Here is a 26,245-nt window from a genome sequence, read left to right on the forward strand (position 1 = left end):
GACATCTTTTAGAATTAACTGGTGCTCTCCTCGTTTGTAGTCTGTTCTTAAATCTTTTTTGTTAGAGGTTGTTCTCACAGCTTGTTTACCAAATTACTTGTGTTCCTATGAAGGTCCTTGTTGGAGAGTCACCTGTCCAATATTTTCCGGTCTTTTATCTAACCCCTGAAATTTCATTACAGGTCTTTGGTTGTGTGTGTTATGTCTATAACACTGATCCTCTTAGAAATTAATTGTCAAATCGAGTTGTCAAATGCATTTTCATATGATATTCGTCTCCACAAAAGGGGTAAACTGTTTTGATCCAATTACTAAAAAGCGTTATATTTTTATAGATATTAAATTTGTTGAATACACTCTGTATTTTTCTAGTGGAAAGGGGGAGCATCATTCTATAGTTCTTCCTGTTCTTGTCCTTGAATATGATGAAATAATGTTTGTTCTTTCCAAACTTGATAATGCTAGGGATAAGATTGCTATTGATTTCACTAAGCCCAACATGAACGAATGTTCATAATCCTATTCTTTCTCAGGAGACCACAAAGCATGCTCCTTTGGCTACAAGTACTGATAGTGATCTTACTTGTTTGCCTATTTATGATGATCCATATTTAGACGACCCTTCCTTGGACTTACCTATTTTTGTTAGAAAAGCAAAAAGACAGTGCACCTCAGCATAGGTTCCTATAATTTTTTTGTCTCCTCAGCACGGGTTCTTTGTTTCTGCTCTTGAGTACCCTTTCTCCTCCAATCCTAAAAATCATAAGGAGTCTCTTATTTCTCTTTTGTGGTGACAAGCTATTGAGGAGGAGATGATAACTCTTGAAAAGAATCATATACATGGAAGATGGCTGAGTTACCAGCTCGGAACAATCTTGTGGGTTGTCGTTGGGTGTATGTACGCGAGGACAATCCTGATTTAAGTATAGCTCGACATAAATCCCGCCTTGTAGCTAAAAGCTTTATGTCGTTTTCTATTGAGAATTATTCTGAGCCTGTTGTTAAGATGAACTTTGTTTGGGTGATTATTTCTCTTTATGCTAATCCGCATTCGCCCCTGCATCAATTGGATGTTAATAATGCCTTTTGAATAATGATTTGACTGAGGAGATCTATATGCTTACTCCTCATGGATTTACTTGAAAGGAGGGGGAAGATAAATGTATGTTGTCTGAAGAAGGTGATATATGGCCTTAATTTGTATTTGATTTTCTTGTATGCATTTTGATCATTTTGTGTTTTCTAAGAGGCATGTGAAGGTGACCATTATTGTGAATGTCTATGTGGATGATATTCTTATTACAAGTAATGATGCTAATAACATTTCTAAGTTGAAATTATATATGAGAAAGGTGTTTAATATCAAAGATTTGGGACTGTTAAAATGTTTCCTTGGAATTGAAGTCTCTCATTTAAAAAAGGGTATAGTTTTGTCTTAATGTAAATATGCCATTGCTTTGTCAACTTTAATTGGTAATCTTGGTGTCAAATCTATTGATTCTCCATTGGAAGTAAATAAGAAGATTATAGCAGATGACGAGGAACTTCTTGATGATCCTCGTGTGTACCAGCACTTGATTGGGAGATTGATATTATTGATGATTATTCATTTATATCTGTCTCATGCTGTGAGTTTGGTTGGTCAGTTTATGCATGCTCACCGTTCTAGCCACCTTGAAGTAGTTTGTTGCATCACACTACATCAAATCGTCTCTTGGACGTGGTCTCTTATTTAGCTATCATGATAAACTTGATATTGAAGGATACTCTAATGCAGATTGGGCAGGTTCTCTAGATGATCTACAATCTATAACAGGCTACCATGCATTTTTTGATGGTAATTTAGTTACTTGGAAGACTAAGAAGCAAATGGTTGTTGTTGGGTCTAGTGTTGTGGTAGAGTATCATGCTATTCCAAATACGTTATGTGAAATTGTATGGTTGAAAAGCTTTTTTACTGAATTGAGATTTCCTGTGAAGACTCGTGTGCCAATTTATTGTGATAAAAGCTGCCATTCTCATGCTTCAAATCCAGTTTTTCATGAGCAAATAAAACATGTTAAAGTTGATTATCACTTTATTTGTAAGAAAGTTTCTGCAAGCATCATTTCCACTCCATTTGTTTAGTTTTCTGAATAATCGGTGGATATTTTTACTAAGGCTCTTACTGTGGAAGTTGGACGACGTATTCTTGGGAAGCTGGGCATGATTGATATCTATGCCTTAGCTTGAGGGGGAGTGTTGGTGTTATGAGTGGGTGGGCCTAGTTCTTGGTGCGTGTGTGTCTAACATGTGGGCCTGAATGTGCCTCTCCTAGGCCTTTTTGTTTTGGGCTTTTAGTCATTAATTATTAAGGCTTTAGTTGTTTTTTCTTATTTTTTCTTTGGCCCTTTCCCTATTTCTTTAGCATCTCTTCAATATTAAATGCATATTTGTAATTGTACGAGGCTATCTATTATAAATACATCCAACCCTAAAACGCTTTTTTCTCTCTCAAATTGTTTTCTACTATGACAATCCACGCCATAGAATCCCGCTTAGCCACAACTTCTGCAACCAGTTGAAACCTTTCCAGCAACTTTCTCCCTCTTCAACTTCTTATTCCAATAGATTCCTTCTACATAAAGGGGCCCATATCACCTCAGTTCTTTCAATTGAGAAGCCATGAGCAACCAAAGTGTTTGGTTCCATTGAATTCTAGCCAAATTTGGGAAATCTTCTTGAAGAGGCTCATTTCCCATCCAAACATCTTCCCGAAACTGAATGCTACTATCATATCCCAAAGAGAAACCAACCCCTTCTTAAATTTCCGCCTTAGACTTGCTATATCATTCCAAGCCCTTGAAGCTTTATATATAGATGACTCTTTTATCCATTTACATCCTTCCTTTGCTCTATATTTGTTTATTATAACCTATCTCCATAGATGACTTTCCTCACCACCGAGCAGCCCCCATTTTTCCAGTAACGCCAAATTCATCATTTCCAAACTTCTAATACCTGCCCCCCCTTCTTGAAATGGCTTGCTCATCTCCTTCCAATCAAATGGAATTTATGATTTTCTTTAGCTCCTTTCCACACAAAGTCTCTTTTGCATTTATCCAAGTGAATTTGCATTCATTTGGGACATGAAATATCCGAACAATGACATAAAATAGACTAGGAGGCTAGAGATTGCCGTCTTTATCAACATTGGCCTTCCTCTTAGAGATAAATGTCTTCCCCCCCCCTTCTTGATAGCTTTCATTCGAATCTTTCCACTACCTTATCCCACAAGAATTTAGCCGGTTTGCCTATACGTAGTGGAAGACTTAAATACGTTGAAGGAAAAAGACCCCAGCCGACATCCAAAGACTATCTGTCACGGTCCGAAATTCGGTGCCTGAGTTGGCCAGACCCGACTTCGAATCCCAGGTTGTGATTATTATTATTATTATTATTATTTTAATTCTCAACCACAAATCTAATAAAAACTACTTTACAATAAAATCAAATATTTATCCGATATAATGTTTAGACTCACTTTTGATTTTTTCACTATACAAATATATTTTTTTTCTAACACAAAAAAAAAATCACTACGACTAGACGGATGGTTAGATCGTCGCTTTGCTTCGCACCTGGCTAATCTCCGAACCTTGAAACACTGTTAATGTAGGGGTGAGCATAACAGCTTGTAGGATCGTATCCAACCCAAATATGAAATTTGTATAATTATACAAAATGTACAAATAATGAAAATAATTTGTTTAAAGTTTAAAACACAAATTAAAGTATCAAATCTTAAAAGATGAGATGAATGCAATACTGGAATTGTAAAGATGCTTCGAATACCAGACTTTCCATGAGTTCCATGAGTTCTATAAATAACAAAATTAAATAACTATTATCTTTTACAACACCGTACCCAAGTGGATGGCTACGTTGCATTAACGCCCACGCACTAGTACCTCGATGTGAGGGACCCATTTATACGTTAGCTGGTCAGACTATTGCTCCGGTTGTACCTCTGGCATATGTCCGCGACACAATTGTACTCATACGTCGTACACAAAGGAGACTTCAAAGGATCTAGTGGGTTTTAGGATCTTTCACCCAAGGGACACGATCACCCTACTTGCTGGCTTTAGGGTCTTCTGCCTAAGGGACACAATCATCCTACCTGCTGGCTTTAGGGACTTTCACCTAAGGGACACAATTGTCCTACCTGCCTATGCCTTTTAGGGACATCCCCAGGGCAGCGCACCCGCATTCCAATCTTCATTCTTAATTAAAAATAAATATATACATGATATGAGTTACCCCCATCCATTCAAATCGAAATTATTAAATACGCAACTTACTGTAGGTTAGTTACAAACTACATAGTTACATCACATATTCTTCGTTATTATTAAATTATGCATATAAGTCGTTGTAAGGTTCAATGGCTATTAACTCAGTAATTATTTTAATTAGATAGTTAAAATCCTCGATTATAAATTCAGAATTATTATTTTTAAATATAATTTAATAATTAATTTATCAAAATTAAAATTTTATTCGAATTAAAATTTCTTTATGAAATTATAAATTAGTAAAGCATATGAACTCCATGTTAAATCCCAAATTCAAATAAATTAATGTATTATTTAGATTTAAGCATTCTAATTTAATTGATTTGGTAATATATTAATAAAACCTAACTATTTTATAATAATTTTTTACTTCCTTCTAATAAATTAAGGAAAAATACATACTAAACATATTAATCAAATTCTCTCTCTACTTATTTCAAACCCTAATAGTTGAATTAAGAGAGATATTAATAATCTTAATTCAATATCCACTATTAGTACACTTCCATCTATTAGGGTTAGGTAAGTACATAGATTGAAAATCTATACTAATCACTAATTTTCAAGATTTAAAATCTGATTAGTTAGATATCAATTTATTTTAATTAGAATTAGTTATTATCTATTTAGAATTAAATTTACCTAATTGAAATAAATTCTATAATCCTTAAAATTCATAATCTAACCCTAAAATTCGCAATTAAATTACTATTAAACAAACTAAGTTAAACAATGCTAAATTAAATCTAAATTTAAATTAGTTAATTATACATCAATATCTTAGAATGAAATTTTACATGATTTATGTTTTAGATTAATAAAATATTTAAAATTATTAAAATTTACCTAATATTATAAATATCAGTTTTTTTAATTAGTATGAATCATTTTAATATATTACTTTTAACTAATCTTGAGAAAAAAAAATAATCTAGAATTAATAACTTGAGTCACTTTACAAATTTATGTCAGCAAAATTAATTTAAAATATAACTTAAGTAGGATTTGGAATAATTTCTAATTTAATTCCTACATGTTAAAAAAATCGTATTAAATTTACTAATTTAAAAATTCAATTTAGATTTTTCTTTAATCTTATTTTGTAAATCCTTTATTTTTCTACATGTATCAACAATAAAAAATATCAATGATAAACAATCATTTCCTGCAAATTTCAAATTTCAAGAAAATTAATTATAATAATAAAAAATAATTTTAAATAAAAACAACTATAAAAATTGCAGATCAGGGATGGATCACCCACCTTGACAAAATCTTTACAAAACTTTTTTTTTCTCTCCTTTTTATTTATTTTATTATTTTTCCTCACACTCTCCCTTCTCATGCCTACACGGCTACATCCACGACCCTATTTATATTAGAGGGTCCCACCAGATGTAATACACACACGTGAAAAAAAATAAAAATAAAACGTTAACTTTCAATTGCATCTCATGGAAGTAAAACACCCACCATTTAGTTTCATTTATTGTAAAAATTACATCACGTGTGTATAGGAAGTGATGCATGTGTTGTGTGGTTGTGCATATGCATGGTTGTGCATATGTGAGTAGTGTACACATGGGTATACATGTAAAATGATTAATGTATAATGGATGGTTGATTAGTGGGTGGTTTGATGGGTCAAATTGATGGATGAATTTGGGTAGTGGATGACTAATTGAGAAGTTCTTTGGCCGGTGTTGATTTGTGTATGAATTTAACGATTTCATTTTGTTGGTTAAGTTAACGAACGGATGATCGACTGATCTTGTAATAAAACTTAGACGATTTGAAATTGCTGGGTTGGTCATTGTGATGAGTGGTCTAGATTAGTAACCCCTAATGATAGTCACATGCCTCTTTTCATTTCTAAATCCAATATTCACATGATAATAACTTTAATACTAATTAATATATATTTATATTTTACTAAAAATTAATAATATTTAATATATGCTATTAACTCTTTAAAATGTTAAAATTTAAATGGGCATGTTACACACGTTTAGGACATACTATATTAGAGAGTTATACCGTACATGGATGAATGGTTAGGATGTATTGAAAATAAGATTTAAGTGAACCATGTGGTACCTCAATGAGCATAGAGGTTGTGTACGGTTGATTTTATGAATGGGTTAATCGTTTGCAAGATATGGGGCGTCGGATTTACGATTGTATGTATGGATACATGGATGGTTTTCTCCTCTTTTAAAATTATGAGTTTACCACCAAAATATGTATATGACTTGTGGGCCTTTAAAACTTGTTAAGTCATATTCCAATGTAAGAAGTACTCTAGTAAATTTATCCGGAGAAATGTGAGAATCACAACAGTGATTTTTGTTTGATTTTTGGGTGGCCCAATTGGTGGATCCAGGTATGATGTACGGTTGGATGATAAGATATATTTGAAATGATCAAATGATTAAGAGTCTAATCCTCTATACAAGTTAATGTACAGTTACTTTCATGGTCAGATAGGTGCAAGATGGGTTTTTAGTTGATCAGATTGGTGGATTATCGGATAAACGACTTAGGTGATTAAACTACAATCCTGAAAATGAATGGATGAGTGGATGACTGCATACTCTACATGATTGGGTTTAGTTTATGTTCCACGGTTAGATTTGAGCTGGTTAATAAATGAACAGTTAGTCTTAGGTGTATGAGTAAAGGGAGTGCACGTACACACACACACACACACAAAAACCATACAATTATCAATCAATGATACACACTAAATAAATTGATCATGCATATCAATGGTCACAACTTGCACACTTTATGGACGCATGTATGCATGAATGTGTGAATAAATGGAAGGATTATGCATGAATGCTTAGATGAATGCAAGTGTGCATTTATGCACATGCATGCATGCGCACCAAAATCTCAGGTCATTACATTCTACCCTCCTTACAAGAATTTTATCCTCAAAATTCAAACACACCCAACGTGTGAACGGGAGAGGATACTCCTCCTGATTAACGGTGTGTTTAAGTGTCTGTTAAGTTCCATATGTTGTAGGGTTTAAGTGGGTGCAAAAGTGTGTAAATCACTGCAGGAATTAGGGTTATTACACTATCATACTCATCTACCTCTTCTTTGGATAACTGGATTCCTAATAGCTCACTTTTTCTGATATTCACTCTCAAACCTGAAACTCCCTCGACACAGGGAACAATCTTCCTTAAATTGTCCACCTTGATCAAATCCGCATCACAAAATAAAATCGTGTCATCTGCATAATGAAGGCGAGAAACCTGAAAATATGATCTATCCACCGTAAAACCTTCTATAAGATTTGATTCCACACCTCTTTGTAACACTTGACTGAAAGCCTGTATCACTACTTCAAATAGATATAGAGACAATGGGTTCCCTTGTCTTAGACCCATCGAAGATGAAAATAGCCCTTTAGACATCCATTAATCAATATCGAAAACTTGGCCGACTTGACACACATATGTAACCACCTTCTCCATTTTTGACCACAACTCAAACTTTCTAACATGTAGTCCAAAAAATCCCAATCCACATAGTCGTATGCCTTTTCTATATCCAATTTGCAAATCCATTTTTTCTTTTCTTTATGTCAACAATCAATCACTTCATGCGCGATCAATGCACTATCCATTATTTGCCTGTCTGCTACAAAAGTTCCTTAACGATTTGGAAATAACCGCACTCAACACTACCCAAAATCTTGAAGCCAGTATCTTTGCTAATATTTTGTATGGACTTCCTTATAAACCAATTGAACGAAAATCTCACAAACTCTCTACCCTTTTTTTTGGACCAAAGTTATAAACGTTGCAACCAATTTGGTTGTTATTTTTTATGCATTATGGAACTCATTACTGAGGCAATGAGATCATCTTTTATCGTTGCCCAAAACTCCTGAAAAAAAGCCATTGGGAAACCATCTAGACCTGGAGCCTTATCCTTTCCTAGATCATCTAAAGCCCATTTGACTCCTCTTCTGAAAAAGGCTTCTCCAAACTTTCCGTCTCTCCATTCGAAATAGAATAAAACAAAGATTATTGAGTTTCGGCCTAACCCATTCTTCCCTAGATAGAGGATTTTTATAAAATTCCACAATGGCTTCACATACGTTTGATTTGTCTTCTGTCCTTACCCCCTTTACCTCTACACTTATTAACTCTAGCCCAAGCGCTAGCCAGTGTGTGGAAGAATCTTGTATTTTTTTGCCCTTCTTTAAGCCAAGTTGCTCTAGGCCTTTGTTGCCATTTAATTTTGTCCTCCCTTAACATTACATTGTATTTCATCTTATACACCTTGTGCCATGCCTTTTCATCTTCTAATAATTCTCCTATTTCTTCCTTGATGTCAAAAGCATGAATTTTCTGCAATGTATTCGGCATCTCCTTCTCTAGACTGCCAAAACCTCTTTTTTCCACACCATTATTGTTTGCTTTAGTCCTTGTAACTTTTGGAAGAGAGAAAACCCTGCATAACCGTGAATCTCTATTGATGCCCACCAATTTCTGATCAAATCCTTAAAACCATCCACCATAAACCATGACAATTCAAACCTAAATGGATATGGGCCTCGATTTTCTTCATCCACTTTTAACAATATTGGACAATGGTCCGACACCGGTCTTGGCAGACCTCTTTGATGCACATGCTAAAATTTTTCCACCCATTCAAGTGATGCTAAAAGCTGATATAATTTAGACTTCATCACCTTACCTTGACCATTTTCCATGTATACTTTACATCCCCCAAGGGAAGATCTAACAACTCATTCTTTGCAACCCAAATGGAGAATTTCTTCATATTGCAAGTCATCCGACTCCCATTATACTTCTCAAAATTGTATCTGACGATATTAAAATCTCTCCCCACACACCATGGAAGCTGCCACTTTTGTTTACATACATCCAACTCCTAAAATTTATCGCACTAGGCCGGCCTATTATGACCATCTACCGATCTTAGAAACCCATCAAAAACTAGTCGTCACTTCCCTCAAGAGAACAAACACTGAGAATTCCCCTATCAATTGTCCTCCTTACCCCAAATATTCGAATTCCAAATTACCAGGATCCCCCCTACTGCCTTAAGAGCCACCCAACTCTTTGATCTGCCTTTCCAAACCGAGTCCACGAGACACTTATCAGTATCTGCAGCTTAGTTTCTTGAAAAGCCACCAATTTTTCCTTATACTGTTGCATAAATTGTTTGTTTCCTTTTTCAAGAACACCCAAACCAACTCATGATCTTCATAAGTTACATTTTTTACCCCTTCACACTTCGGCGATGCGCTCGCCTCATAATTTGTTCTTGAATTGAACCTTTTTAACTGTTTGCTACCCCAAACGGATTTCGGCACTTGACTGATTTGCGACTCCCGCTAAATTTGTCGTCCTCTTTCCTCCACAAACTAATACAATGCTATATAATCTTCCTCCCTATCCCCAAATGAAACAGCCAAAAGGTGGCCCACATGTCCCAAAACATATCTTTGACCCACAACATTCCACTTGCCATTGAGATTTTCTCACCTCGCTCACTAATCAACATCCCAGAAATTTTTGATATTGACCTTGAAATGCTTTGACCCTGTGACTCTAATGCTTTGAAGTACAAGACTACAATCACATCTTGGATGACCTCCTCTCGTAGTTGCCAACCTTTCATTGCCGATATTTCGTCTGGTTCTTCTACTACCCCCGTCAAAGCCAAGTCTACGATTAGACAACTTCCTGTATCTCCGTGGAATAATAGTACTGCTCTCTCATTATAACACCCCTCTTGAAACTTAGGAATTTTGTCTCTTGACATAGTCACAAAAGACTTTGATCAACCCACAATGGGAAGAAGTAATGAGATCATTTTTCTTCTTTAGTCGACTACTCACCATCCAATTCGATCCTTTGGCCCAGCCCTGCGACGATTGGACTCGAAATGAAGCTCACTGACAATGTTGTCAAAATCGTTATCATATCGCAAATCATTATGGGGGTTGAATGGTATCAAAATGCAAATCATATTGTAAATCGTAAGATTTTTTCTGATTTCTTAAAAAAATCTAAAACATATGAAAAAATATAAGGACATTAGAAAATACTAAAATCTCATCAACCATCCATTTCCCATCAACATGTACCAGAAAAGTAATACATATCATGATATTATCAATTGAGAAATATATATGGGATACATATCATGATATTATCAATTGAGAAATATATATGTGATACATATCGTGATTGTAAAGGATTCTTCTATTTTTCCTTTATGTTTTTTGGTTGCCTTTCAAAAAATTTACCTTAAAAAAAATACAATAGTCTTCTAATAATTTTGTTCTTTTGTACCTTCTTTGAGTGTAGAATCATGTTCGAAAAATGGCATTCAATTCCATTATGACTAAAAAAGATATCTTGATTCCTTTGTTTTGGGTTATTGAATATTAAAATCCTCAAATCTCCTCTTTTCTCTCTCTTTTTCTCTCTCTCTCTCTCTCTCTCTCTATATATATATATATATATATATATATATCTCAAAAGAAAAAATGAGGATATTTTTATTAGGGGAGTGCATTTTTCATGATTTATAAGCAAACAGTGTATAAAGAAAGAAGAAAAAAACTTAATAAAATTTTTAAAAAAAATTTAAGTAATTTTTAGGCTCATTTATGCAGTCTACAATTATTGTATGATTCATACCATTCGTACAATAATCACATGATTATTTAGGATTTGCGATTTAGGTGTACGATTCAAATCGTACACCTATATGATATAATATGAATTGTACGATTTATATCGTGAATCATACGATTTGAGAACACTGCTCACCGACTCTATTTAAATGAGTTAGAACCGGACATGTGTGAAGGATTTATAATTTCGTTACACATGTGGAGATAAAACAATTCTCCACACATGCCACCCTCTCCACCCATGTGAATAACCCTCCATGCGAGACAAAAGCCTCCCTTACATGTGCTGGCTCCTCAATAGACCCCTTTACAAACCCCGGACACGCGTCCTCTTGAGATTTATCATCATTGAAGTTCGTGATGTCATCGGTGAAGTCGACAACCTCTCGAGACCCACCCTCATCTCTCCCCTCACCATGTACCCCATCACACTGCTCGAAATCAACAGTTGCTGACAATGCCCCCCTAACTCCGTCGTCCTCCTTTCCACGTGTTGGTACCCTCTTAGCCCTCTCCTCACCAACCCCCTCTTGGAGAATCTCACATTGCCACATACACCCTCTCAACTTCTCGTGCATCGTAAGAGCACCCATGCCGTGCTCCTTTGGCTACAACACCTAAGACCGCCATTGATGACCTCTCGAGACCTTTTCCCTCCTTTACTTGATGTTGTGCCCGAACCGACTCTCAGTGTTCGAAATATCGGTATCGTGTTACGTATCGCATTCTTGGGATACAAATACATATCGGTTATCGCATGGGATATATTGGTTGTATCGTGTAATGTATTGCTGTTGTTGGAAACATGGGGAAACATTGGGAAATTGGTTGAATTTTTCTATGAAACTTTGGGAATTGTTAAAAAAGACATCAACACACACGTATAAATCAAAACATTACAAAAAACAAGTACACATAATAGGTTTTCTTTCTATGGGGTCCTAATCTATGTGTTGTCTAACTGAATTTTTGCAAGTATGTTCAATATCTATTCATATAATCTATAAATGTAAAAAGATGTGTGGAAACACAAGCAACAATACATTCAAAAGCAAAAGAAGAATCACTAGATTCGGTTATAGATATGTTTAATGTGACGTTTGAACACAAAAATTGCAAACAATTTGTGAGAAATTGGAAAATTTTGAGTTTTTTTTCAATTTTTCAATTGCAAAATATGAAAAATCATGAATTTGTAACAATTTGACACTAATTTAAGATGATTTATAGAAAATAAGAGCATCAAAATTCGAAAATGCTCACTAGATCGAACATGTGGGATATATTGCACTACTTGTGCGTTTCGTATTGCACTGGTGGGTTACAAGAAATATCGTGGGATATATCGCGGCCGATATCGTCGATATTTAAAACAATGCCGACTCCAAAATTTCCAATGCCGAACATGTTTTCATCTCCTTCACCACCTCGATCAACAATCAACACCCGATCTTTCCCCACCATTACCGCAACTGTTTTCGGTACTGGCTCTTGTTTCCTCCACTTAATATAGATTCAGACGAAATGTAGCATCTTGCATTCTTCTGACGTTGGATTGATCTTTGTCACCTTCCCCAAAAACGACCCATTGACACAAGAATCTCTCTAATCCAAAGCTCCAACGAAAGTCCCCAAAATTGGTACCACGCCTCTTCCTAGCAAAAAACAAACAACTCCTCCCATCTCTTCACTTCCCGAATCATATCATCTCTGTATAGACTGAATGCCATTAGGAACTTATTGATATTCACCTGAGCATGCAACGAGACACACACTTCTGAATTAGATAGTAGCTTGATCACCATCACTTCTTCTTCCACACTACAACTCATTAGAATTAAGACTCCAATCTTCTTCTCCATTGTTTTGGGCTGGGTAATCATCATGAAACTCCACTCGAAGGATTCCCAAGCCTTCTGCATCACTACTGGACGCACTTGGATTGTCGGAATAATCTCGTTATCAATTCTCCATACCCGCTCCTTTAGAACCCCCTGTATCTCAATCTTCTCATCTTCTTCCTTCTCCTTTTAAGATACATGTTTTGTACTATGGCTTGGGATCTCCCTGATGATATCTTTGAAAGAGACCCTATCCTCCAATCCTCCACTTTTTTCTTTCATTTATTGTTCCGAGACTATATTTCCCTCGCTATTAACAGACTTCAATTCTCTTACATTCGTTGGTTATACTACTGGCTTTTTAACATATTTCCTTATGTTTGTCACCCCTTGCCCGTACCTAGCAATATTTGCTCTTAGAACTCTACCTCCTACCTGAACTCCATTTATGGCCTCTACAACTTCCTCCAACTCTTCCCTCTTCTTCATTCGAACAAAAGCAAATCCTCGTACCTCCACTATTCCCTTCTTTTTCAATATTATAACTTCCCTAACCTCCCTGTAATCCCCACAAATTTCTTTGAAATTTGTGTGGCGCTAGTCTAATAGAAAATTGTCTATGAAAGCTATTGCATTTTTTTTTTTTTTTTTTTGTATTTTGGGAAAGCAAGCGAGTGATACTCTCTTATTACTTATCTAGGGCAAAGCCTGAAAAGATACAACAAGCGGGGCAAACCCCATGAAGAGAAAAAGTAAAAGAAGCAACCCACATGGAACCCACAACCCGGGTTAGGCATCAAAGCAAACTAGCGATCTCTATCTTAGTGATGAATCCGGAAGAGGAGTGAATAGGGACAACGGCAAGCCTGGAGAGAGCCGTTCAAAGGTGAGTAGAAATAATCCCGGCATGGCTATTGGAAGCAGTAATGTAGTAATGCAATCTCTTGGTGAAAAGGCGCCTCTCCTAGGATGAGGACGACGGATCATTGAATGGTTACAAGACTCTGCCTGTTTTTTCTTGCGTATTCCTACAATTTCTTCCTTCCTTGATCATGCTAATATTCATTCTACCTGGAAAACCTATCGTTATGATGACGACTTCCCTCCTCTTTGATTTCACGGTTAGGTACGATAATTGCTTTCCCTCTTTTTACTCCATTCCTCTCTTTGAAATCCTTTTGAGCCAAAAAAACTCTTTTGAACTCCCTTTGCTCACATAACCCACATTGCAATCGGCCAAAGGATATTTTGCTTCTTGACGGTAGTGCTCTTGCGATTGTCCTCGTGGTTTTGTTGAAAAAGAACCACAAGAAACTCTTTGTTTGCCACATAGATCCATTTGAGAAGGCCACCATCACACCTACTCTCCTCTCTCAAAACTCACTATCTCCTTCTTTAATGTTACAACAAAATATTAGTAAAAAACTAATCTACATTGTTTTGCATGCTATTTTGCTAACGTTTTCTTGCTCTCTTAGACTCAGAAATTAAAAGAGAGGAGCTAAATGATACTCCCATAGAGAATAATGATAGCATGCACCAGTAAGATAAATGTGGTTATGTCATGTAGTTCCTTGGTAAAAAGTCAAAACTGTAGTAAGGAATTATACCATGCTCTATTGGAAAGGGACCTTTATGTTTTATTTCTATTTACAAAATGTATTTTTGAATTAAATAAAATGTACTCTTTAATTCAAAAACTCTCATTTGTCATGGTTTGGTTAATCTCTGTATTGTTGTTGGATTTTGAAACCCATGTGTTCATGTAACATAGCATGGTAGGTGAATTAGTCATCTCTAATTCTGATATTCCACATGCCAGGCTCCTGAAATTGATTGGAGAAGTGTCATGGAAAACTTGGATCACGAGGGGTTCTACTTTCCTGATGAAAAGGCATTTTCTCTTTTCATGTCTATTTATGCAAAAGCGTGCCAGGTACACTTTTATCATATGAACATGTGAACATGTGAAACATATTCTTTTGAAGTAGTCTTGAGTAAGTGGAAATGTACCTGTCTAGGACCCATTCCCCCTCCATGCCATTTGCGGGTCTGTTTGGAAGAATGCTGAGGGCCAGCTATCTTTCCTAAGACATGCTGTTTTTGCACCGCCAGAACTGTTTACATTCACACATTCTACTAAGCAGCTGGTATGCTGGTTCACCTATTCTAATGTCTTGTTTCTTTATTTTTTATTTGATTAATTTGCCTGGCCCACTATTTTGCAGTCGCATGTTGATGCGGTGCATGGGAGTACGCTTCCACCTGAGCATGCAAATAATGCTTGGTTCTGCCTTGAACTTTTAGAGGTGTTATGTCAATTAGCCGAAAGTGGCTATGCCAGCTCTGTCCGCACAATGCTTGAGTACCCTTTGAAGCAGTGTCCTGATGTCTTACCTATTGGGATGGCCCAAATTAATGTATGCTTCCCATTATTTCGTATCTAATTTTTCATCTAAAATGGTATTTTCTTTTTAATCCATCTTATAGCAGATGATTAAATTATGCTTTACTTCATTGCAGACTGCATTTAATCTCTTACAACATGAAGTGTGTTCCATTGTTTTTCCCGTGATAGCTGGAAGTGCCATGAAAAGTGGGATAGTTCATCATCTTTGGTTAATTAATCCTAAACTTGTCTTGCGAGGTTTTGTTGAAATTCACAACACTAATCCAGACACCATTGAGAAGATATTGGACATTTGCCAAGAGCTGAAGGTAAAGCCCACAATGCAATTGATGTCGCTCCTTTATAATATCAAAATATTTTGTTAGTTAGGCTTCCATTTTTTTATGGATCAAAATGAAATACCGTGTCATCTTTGTGCATTTTTTTTTTCCTGATGGGCTTTAAGCTTCTTTTCTTTTCTTTTCTTTTTCTTTAAAATTTTTCCTTGTACTGCCATGGAATATATTATTGCTCCATTTATCATTGACTTCAAGTCACCTATGTTAGAACTTGGCAACTATAACCTTCTTTATATTCTCTCCACGAAATTGAGTTTAAAAAAATCATATTTTAGGTGTGTCAATGATAAGTATATATAGTTTAGATGTTCTTTTTAAATTTGATGCTTGGCGAATGTACTTAATGTTTACAAAGTTTTCAGTATGGGTTTCAATGGATATATTACACCATTTGAATATGGAAACATATCGGGTATTGCATGGGAAATATTGGATATATTGCGTAATGTATTGCTGTTTTTGGGGAACATTGGGAAATTGGTCGAATTTTTCAATGAAACTGTTGGAGATGTTAAAAAGGACATCATTACACACTTAAAACTCAAAAGATTACAAAAAATCAAGTACATTACATATAATAAGTTTAATTTGTGTAAGGTACTAAACTATGTGCTGTCAAATAGAAGTGATGCAATTGTATTGAAAATCAGTTCATATAAAACAATAAATAAAAACATTACTAATATTTCTATAATTCACATCACATTTTAGCACATTCAATGAATTAAATTCTGGACTAGATTTGTTGTATCGTATATGGTGCATTTATGTAAAAGTATATTTTTAATTTTTTAAAAGTAAAATTAATTTTTGAAAATAAATAAACAAGTGTGGCTGATGTTAAGATTAGTATACACTCATAAATACAAAATATTAGGCATACATAACATTTTCTCAATCTAATTGTTTTCAAATAAAATTATTTTTAATTAATTTTTAACATTTTCTAATTAGGAACATATTTTTTTTTAAATTTTCAGAAAGTTCGGTCAATCTGTAAATCAGCCTCCAAACACTCCAGTGTGATTTTTTCAACCTCTAATTGCAAGTTAAATTGAGGAAATTTCAGATTTTCACAATTTCCCCCAATTTTCCCAATTTCTCCCAATTTTCCCAAATTCGAAATTTAAAAGTCAACATCCTTGATTGAGTATGCAAAACATGCAAAATCATGAATTATATACTTCATTCCATTGATTCCAAGGAATTTAAACAAGAAAAAAACTGTTCAAATTCGCAAAAAATCACTAATTTTGGTTATGATACCACATGTTCTCTGATTAAGATTTCCGCCACCATATCCCCTTTCCTCTCCAAACAATTGAAAAGAGTGGTCGAAATTTCCTTAGGGATGTAATGAAAGAAAAAGAAAAAAACACACACAAAAAAAAAGAGACAAAAAATCAGAAAAAAACATTTTTTGGGGGGATTTTTGGTAATTTTTTTCAATATTTTCACAATGGGGATTGATGCACTGATGGTATCATCGATACATTGCCATACTTCCGATACATAGTGATACATTACGATACATGGTGGTACATTGTGATATATCGACTGATACTGGGAAGTATCCCAACTAAAGCCCAGTGTCGTATCAGTATTGTGCAATATCGATAATATCGGCCCGTATTATCGATGGTACAATCGTTAACTGTTTATTGGCATTGGAACAATTCTTGGAAACTTTTTATGTTTTATTTATGAATTTGTTGCGTTCTAATGCAGCAAATAATGGATCATTTAAAATGTAATGTACTGCTGTTAACTGAAAATATCACCACCATCATCGCCACCACTACCACCATCATGATCATCATCTTAGCATTTCTCCTAGCAATTTGGGGCTGGCCTTTAAATTGTAGGTTGGCCAAGGTTTTAGGATTGGGTTCCTGATCAATCTCTTTTAACTGTGCTCTTGGGCTTGCCATGGCAGAGGTTCACAGTGACACCACTCATATGCCAACATGGTAGCACCTACTACTGACCCGGCACAACTATTACATGACTGCCCCAAAGAGTGAGCAAGCAATGTAGGGTCATGGAGCGGCAGTTGCCAAGAAAATCACTAAGCATGAAGTGAGATTATCCATATTCATAATTTAACATATATTTCCTACTTCTCAATATGTAATATGTAGGCCATAGCATAAGATGCAAATCAGGCTGCAAGGTTAGTGCACACATCGGTTCACATTCCAATTGATGCACACATGTTTGGAATCCTTAGCTTATGGCTTATGAAGAGCATTATGGCACTGGACCAGACAATACCCACTTCAAAACCAGATTCTTACTAAGAAGACCTTGAGTCATTGTTATAGATAACAAATTATATTGCGAGTACAGTTCTCTTGGCTCTTGGAATTGGCCATGGATGAGGCTCACATTTGACAGCACTCAAATGCCGACATCTCCACCAGTATTCCCCAGCCCAGCCCCAAAGGGCAAGTGGGCAATGTAACATCATGGAGGGGCAACTGCTATGCATGAAGCACACATATACATGGAAGGTCATCATTGAGTAGTGGATGCTCAAAATAGCAGGGAACCCATCAATGCATGATTACCAACACCAGTCATATGCCAATGTTGTTGGGCCCAAAACTGCACTGGAGAACAACTATTGACCACTACCTGCAAGGGGGAATTTGCAGAAGTTAAAAATGTTCCCTTTATCGCAAAACTGAAAACCTTTCCAATAAGTTAAATTTTAGCAAAAAATGTTTGCTAAAAAATCAAGTTTCATCTCCACACTCTAAAATAAACACTCTTCATGACTATTCAAAAACAAAAACCCCTCTTTATAACTACGAGCGTAAAAGCTGAATTCACCTCATATCTAAGTCCTATCCATGTTTAAGGTTTCGATACCCAGTTTAAATCTTCAGTAAGGCCTTGTTTGGGATCAAGGAATTGGGAATGTGAATTTGGTAAATCCATGAAGTTGTCAAATTCATGGATTTGCATTCGATTTGTATTTGGCAAATTGTTAAGTCCACTATTTGGAATTGAACTACAAATCCATGGATTTGAGGAGCATCTATTGCAAGGAAATAACTTATTTTGCTTTTAAAAGAGTCTCTCATTTTGATGATTTGCCATGTCTTTAGTTTTTTTGGGTGTTCGGATTTGCCCAAAAAATCCATGGACTTGTGAAGGTGCGGATTTGAGAAATCCAATGATTTGGGAATTCTGCAACAAAAACAAATATGGGATATTTGAAACCCATGGATTTCACAAATCCCTGCCCAGACAGCCCCTTATATATTTTTATCAGCATAAAAGCTTCAGTCATGTGGTATCCATGACATTTCTGGGCATCATAGTTTGCTGTTGAGAATGGGAACTTTTGAGGGGGTGAGTGGTGGAGGCTGTCCTTAGTTTATACATCTTCTCTGGTTCAACTCTAGACTTTCATCATTTTCTTCCTCCTCTTCTTCCCTTCCTTCTAACAAAAGTCAGAGGCAGTCTGCAGAAAGTCGTCCAGTAAAATTGGATCATAACTCAGTGCAGCAATCTTTATTCATCTTTAAGTTTGTGCTCATGTTGAATTCCAGCACCAATATGTTACCAATCAAACCATTGGGAGGAAAATGCGTGAAGCATCAATGAATTTCATGGATATTTTCTTGATTATTTTACATTGTTGCTTCCTGTAACTGTTATTGCTTATTCGTTACATGACGAATAAACGGACTGAAACTGTATATCCTACATGGTTATTAATCCAACCAAGCTTTTATTTTTACGCATGATGGTTAATATTTAGGATACTAATTGTTTGCTAAACTGTGTCCTTGTATTGGTAAAATATGATTTTGATTTTCTATGATTTTGTAAAGCAATTCGTTGATTTTCTTGAAGTTTTTTTTTTTTTTGTGTGTGCGTGCGTGCGCGCGTCTTTGCTGCTCTTTGTTCTTATGCTATTTTTGTCATACAGATCCTATCATCTGTGTTGGACATGACTCCATTTCCTTTCAGCATTAAACTTGCTGTGCTTGCTTCTCAGAAGGAACATGTAAATCTTGAGAAATGGTTGCATCAAAATCTGAGCACATATAAAGATTCTTTCTTTGAGGTACTATTCCAACAATATCTTCTTTTTTTTTTTTTTTTTTTTTTTTTTGCCATGGTGAGAACAGGCTTGTCATTGAGACATGCTGCATTCTTGTATTCTTAAATATCTGTCAAACAGAAGAATATATGAGTTTTCTCATGGAAGACATCTTTTGTTTCCAGTATTGTCTCAATTCCTTAAAAGAAATACCTTTAGATGGGGATGCTTCTGCTAGTCCTTTCCAACATTTTGGTGCTGTTTTGAATGTAGGTCCTGATACAATTTCTACTCTTTTAAAGGCTGAACTGTCACAAATTTATTGTCCTGCATTAATTCATACATTGTTGAGGAAAAATCACCATCAAGTATCTTCTGCTGTACATGATCCTGGCAGGTCCTTCAAGCCCATTCTGGGCAGCTAGTCTCCTGCCAACTTTCTGAGGAAATGGAAAGGTTGCTGTTAGCATCTGGGCATGTTAATCCAAGACTTCAGGGTGGTGGAGTTATAGATTCATTACCATCTGATGGCTATCCTGGCGATGTTGAGGCAGAAACCGACTCTTACTTCCACCAAATATATTCTAAGCAGTTAACTGTTGATCAAATGATTAAAATGATTGCCCGTTTCAAGGATTCTCCTGAAAAAAGGTTGGTTGCTACGAAGTCGATTTTGTAGTAGTCTCATAGCTTCTTTCTGATATTCCTTTGTCTCTATTCCCTTTTTCTAATTTCAAAAGTAGGGATGTCAGTTGGGGTCCTAGAGTTCTTGGACCCAGTCTATAATCTGGTTTGGACCTTGCTTAATCCAGGACGTTTCGGGTTTGGTTCTTGTTTTTTGAGGACCTGGACATGGATCCAATTGGGTTTCAGCTACCCATCAGCTCCTTGGACCTTGGTTCTGAGTTGGGTTGGCTTGGGCCAATGTCAAATAAGGGCATTCACATGGTCAGGCCACTTGAATGGATAGATCACACTCATGTGTATCATTTTGACATATATGATGTGCTGTTAATGTGTGAGATCACACACTCATGTGTATCAATTTGACATATATGATGTGCTGTTATCACACATGATGTGTATCATTTTGGCATATACGATGTGCTGTTAGTGTGTGTTATTATATAATATAATATAATATAATATTACATTAGTACATTACCATAAAATTAGCAATACCTGATCCAGACCTGACCCAATTTTAATCAGGTCCAATATGGTGAACCTAGATGTGGCTAGACTAATTTTTATCTGGGTTCAAATGTGGGACCGAACCCAACCTGATTTCTGAACTGGTCTGAGAAATTGGACCTGGACCTGTTAAAATTGGGTTGGGTCCATTGGGTACCTGTGGGTCCAGTACCCGTTGACAGCTCTATTCAAATGCTTAAGCTTCCTTTGACACTTTTTCCAATTGTAGTTATGCATTTCACTGCATATCCAGTTCTCCTCTAGATTCTACATCCTTACAATGTTGAGCACTTGCTAATGGAGGGCTTTTTTGTTGAAGGATACACTTGCATTAGTGCATTAGTGATAGGAGATTTGTGATCTCGGGTGGAGATATTTTACTGCATTAGCGCTGATGATCTTATACTTCAATATTTTGTTGATTGTTAATAGTATGTTTTGGATTCTTAATCCTTACTTCATGACATGTAGAAAATTTTGAAGAGATAGTACGGCTTTTCTCTGGTTACATCTCTATTCTACATACGTAATTGTGTATTTATTTCTGCAGCCAAGTTCATTTCTTGCTGCCTTTTTTGATGAATATAATATCTCTATGTTCAATTCCTTCAATGTTGAACCTTTCCTTCTTTGAAGTAATGATACAAATGCAAAATCCAAAATTGCCCTATTGATTGTTGGAAATTTTGAAATTGGAAAGTTGTACCTTGTCTGTATGTATATTATAGGAAGCAGCTTTCATTCAAGAGATATCTAATTTCTTGACTATTATTCTATGTCCTGGTATCAATTTCTTAATCCAGAATATAAATGTGTTTGTATGTATGATATGAATACAAGAACACACACACACACACACACACATTATGAACAGTGAATCCTTAGATGAGGTCTAGTGATGTTAAGGGAGGTTCTCCTCATGTTAATGCATTTTTGTATTGGCTTATATTGCAGTTCAAAATACACAGTTTTTGATCATTGATAGGACTGATCTGATCAAGGGGGTGTCCTACTTGAATTGACAGGGAACAATCAATCTATCATTGTATGATAGCAAATCTATTTAAAGAGTACCTCTTCTTCCATAGTCAGCCAGAAAGTCAATTTGAAGTCACTGCTGTTCTCCTTGGTAAGTTTGGTTGTTGTCGATTCAGTTCTTCAATTCAGTTTCTAACGTCTTGGGGTTGATCTTATTTGATTTGTTTAGTTTAATAATTTAGGTTGTGATGCTTGGAATAATGGTTTCATGGTTATGTTTTCATGTGCCTTGCCTTTTGTACTCACTACTCCACACAGACCTTATTATTGTAGTCGACTGGGATCTAAAGCGGCAAGAGGGTACCATTTATATGACTACTGATTGCATTTTAAGGAGATGAGTGAACACTGTTATATCTATGATCCAAAATGTTTATGTGCGGGGCTCATGTGGATGGAGGACACCAAAAAAAAATAAAAATAAAAATAAAAATAATAATAATCATCATCATCATCATCATCTTAGATTGGCTATTCCAGACCTCTGATCATTTGACTTTTTTCCTTGTAGGGCTGATTCTGTCCCAACCTTATCCTCTAGGGCTAGTGCTAGAGACTTTTCAGCTTGATTGGGTCTAGGGCCTAGATGACCAGTGCTGGTCCAATGCCTTTTCAGCTTAATTAGGGGAGGGCTTAGGGACCATGGCTTGGCTAGGGCCAACTCTGGCCTAGTCCTAGCACTACCCTAACCCATTGCCACACTTACCACAAATTGCATTTTACAAAGGCCACGATGTTGGCGGCCTTTGACATTGTATGAGTTGGCTGTTATCGCTAACATATGTTGACAAAAGTTTTGATGTCAACACCAGTGTTTTAAATAATGGTAGCGTGTTGCGTAGCATTTAGCTCCCTGTAGCTTGTAGTATAAATAGCATATCGTGTAGCGTAAGCTACACGATACTTCTATTTTTAATCTAGAAATAGGAAAATATGATAAATAGTAAGAAAAAAGAAAAAAAAACAATGTGCAACCACCCATACAAAGACCACAGTGAGCACCGCGTGGGCCATACCATAGAAAATAATGCATAGCCACCCATATAAACACCACCTAAAAAAAATGAAAAAATTGCATAGCAACCCCTATTCTACAAATATTGCACAGTAACCTGCATTTTAAAAAGAAAAAATGAAAAAAATTCCCAAAATAACTAATAAATCTTCATTCTAAATAAAAAGGAATTCATTAAGGGGCAAGAACATACCTCTTGCAGGCTGAAGAAGAGATTCAATCAATCAAAAATAGGAAAACTTCAGCTTCATAGCTGTACAAATGCGGAAAGGTGGAAATCTGATTTCTCCTTTGTTTCAGCTCCAATGTTCTTGAAAATACATCAAATGGACCTTCTTGCATGCTCCAACGATCAGCCAAAATATCTCCTTATTCGAAGAAGAGGAGGAGAGTTTGCGTCAGAACTAGGGTTTGAAGAGGGGTTTTCGAAAAACATCTTCCGATCACTTTTCGTTTAACTTAATTTTTTTTACTTTTCTTTATGGTGTGAGTTTAACACAGTTTAATAAAGAAACACCACTTTTTAATGTTAAAATCAATTAAGAAATTTTTGGTCTCAAATTTACATTATAAGATTCTTTAAAATATGAGTTTTAAATCGTTTTTAAACAAAGAAAACTAAACAAAAGGTGCATCGTAGTGTACACTACTTACGTTGCATGCTATGTAGCCGTAACGTACACTATGATCCCTGTAGCATAGGCTGCAGGGGATTTACGCTATTTGGGTACTCTACGTAGTGCTATGGCAATGCTACGCTACATAGCGTACGCTACCACTACGCTACGGACGCTATTTGATACACTGGTCAACACAAGGACATTTTTTTCCTTTCCACTTGTGTGGAGAATAACCTCTTTTGTTTTTCTAGCTCCTGGAACAGGTAGGTCCCTGCCCCCTAATTTGGGCCAATCTTATATGCGATATCTTTACCGTTGCTCTCACCCTGGTAACGTAGTATGTGAAATTATGATGTTCTTGTGTCCATGTCATATAATTTCCAAGCAGTTTATGATTCTTGAGTTCATGTTGGACATTGGCTGTTTATTTCTCCCTTTCAGTCACTATGGTACTCAGTTTTAAGGGACGATTTGTGAAAAAGGAAAAAAAAAATTGACGCTACTTTCATGAGGCTGCGGTAAGCACTGGTCCCTTAAATTTTTTGATGGATTTTTGGCTCCCATTACTTCGTTGTGTGCATCTTTCGTATAAAGCTTCTTTTCTCTACAATGTAGCAACTAATACCTATGATTTCCTTTTGGAAAGAAAGTTCACTTCAAAGAATCTAATACCTACAATTTCCTTTTGGAAAGAAAGTTCCCTTCTATGTGTACCCTTTAAGCAGTGGTTTTGAATTTTCTTTCAGGATCCCTTATAAATCATCAACTTCTGCACTGTCATACCCTTGGTGTTGCCATCCACTGCGTTCTGAATGCATTGCGTGAACCTGTGGACTCGAAAGTCGGTAGTTATATTTTCAGCCAGAATGATGCCATGAATTTTGTTGCTTGATTTGATGACCTCCTTAATTGCAGATGTTTGTATTTGGGGCCAAGGCTTTGGAGCAGTTTTTAGACCGTTTGGTGGAGTGGCCAAAATATTGCAATGAGATTTTGCAAATACCTCATTTGCGTGGTGCCCAGGCTGAGCTCTTTTCATATATTGAGCGCGTTCTTACACACATTTCCTTAGGCCAGTTGGAATCAAATGGTGGCAATGGTGCTCCAACTGATCAACACAAAGGTTTTAGTCGGGCTCCCTCAGAAAACCTGGAGGTATTGTTTATAGTTGATTTATTGGTCACTGCCATATACCACACATGTACCCCTTTGAGTCATAGTCATAACCATGGTTTTAAATATCAGTATTGCCTGCTATATTGGCCCTAAATTATTAATGTAATATGGGTATATATGGGCTCATATCAGCTCCATGTCGGCTGGTACGGGTCTATATCTGCCCTGTACTGGACCCCCGTCTCACATATCAGGGTGGGGTGATGAAACATAATATGATTGATGAGGCTGTATTGTCATGGATATTTAAACCATGGTCATAACCTTTGCAACTATCGAGGTAAAATTCCTACAATTTGGACTGATGGATACAACCATAAAATGAAGAAGTTCAGAACTGAAAATTAATTTTGCTAACCGTGAATTAGAAATGATTGCTAAATTTTCTAATCTCTATTATGGTTTTAATGCAAGGCCATGTTTGGAAACCATGGATTCCATGCCAAACAGTGGAAAAGGAAATGGGTTTTCCTTTGATGTGATGATTAGTGTTGTTTGGATAACAAAGAAAAGTGTGGATTCAACCAAACAATCATCACATTTTTCCAAATTTTGGATTCTTGGCACAAGAAACGAGGTCAGTATTGTGAGAGGAATATGGGATTTTCACTTTATTTTCAAACAAGAACTCAAAATCGGATTCCATGTTTTGGTAGTTCTTAAGGAAATCATCATTGCATAATTATTGTTTTTTCCTTTCTTTTCCCATAGATTCCACACATCCAAACAGGCGCCAAGGGGTAGTAAATCCATTTCATTCTACCACCAGTAGAAGTAATGTAGTTTGGGAGATCCAATTTAGAAAGGCAATGAAGCATACTGATTTTGGTTCCAGTGGTTATTTTGTTGATTTGTTGGTCCTTCACCATCAACGCCCTACAATCATGACACAATATAAAGGTGGGCCATGTTGATGGATGAGTGCGGAGATCTGAACTCAAGGGTGAGTTCTTATGAATCAGGAGGTATGATGCGACTTAGGATTGGGTCCCATGAAAGCTCAGGAATGGGCCCCAAGATCTGCCTGATCAAAGGTTTGCACCCGGTAATCTGCCCTGACAGTTTCGAGGGCTGCTGATAATGGTTTGATTAATCTATGTGCCCACTTGAGTGTTCAATTAGTTAGAGGGACCCACAAGTGATGCAGTCAAAAGCCAAAACTTGGGTCCACATGTCCATAGGGCCCCTAGTATAATTAGTTGTTAGACTTATGGTTAGTGACTTGTTGAGCAAATTTCCCTTTAGTTTTTCATCACTTATTGTGGGCTACTTTCGGGTTCCAAATGTTGTTCGAAGGACATGAAATTGGTCCCATTTGATAGCCTAATGAGCATCTTTTTGAACGAGCACAAGATCATTCACTCTTGACATAAATTTTTATGAGTTACGATCCATTAATGGGAGCCCTATATGTTTCGGCAGGATTTAGGGATATTTTAGTCGTTATTGATATTTATTAACATAGATGCTTATGGTTAGACGTAATAGATGGTTAGAATTATCTTTGGGTTTCTTTTGCTTT

General features: G+C 36.1%; 1 protein-coding gene across 5 annotated transcripts in view; it reads left to right on the plus strand.

Annotated features, from left to right (window-relative positions):
• Positions 1-26,245, plus strand: part of LOC131248268 (uncharacterized) — a 90,729-nt gene that overhangs the window by 4,351 nt on the left and 60,133 nt on the right. For all 5 annotated transcript variants that reach the window (XM_058248462.1, XM_058248464.1, XM_058248465.1 and 2 more), the window contains exons 5-14: positions 14,698-14,811; positions 14,897-15,025; positions 15,104-15,295; positions 15,399-15,593; positions 19,567-19,704; positions 19,866-19,949; positions 20,078-20,331; positions 21,900-22,003; positions 24,294-24,388; positions 24,463-24,702. In XM_058248462.1, the coding sequence (XP_058104445.1) occupies positions 14,698-14,811; positions 14,897-15,025; positions 15,104-15,295; positions 15,399-15,593; positions 19,567-19,704; positions 19,866-19,949; positions 20,078-20,331; positions 21,900-22,003; positions 24,294-24,388; positions 24,463-24,702 (1,545 nt within the window). The remainder of the gene's footprint in view (positions 1-14,697; positions 14,812-14,896; positions 15,026-15,103; positions 15,296-15,398; positions 15,594-19,566; positions 19,705-19,865; positions 19,950-20,077; positions 20,332-21,899; positions 22,004-24,293; positions 24,389-24,462; positions 24,703-26,245) is intronic.

The sequence above is a fragment of the Magnolia sinica genome, chromosome 6 (assembly GCF_029962835.1).
Source record: "Magnolia sinica isolate HGM2019 chromosome 6, MsV1, whole genome shotgun sequence".
NCBI classification, from domain to species: Eukaryota; Viridiplantae; Streptophyta; class Magnoliopsida; order Magnoliales; family Magnoliaceae; genus Magnolia; species Magnolia sinica.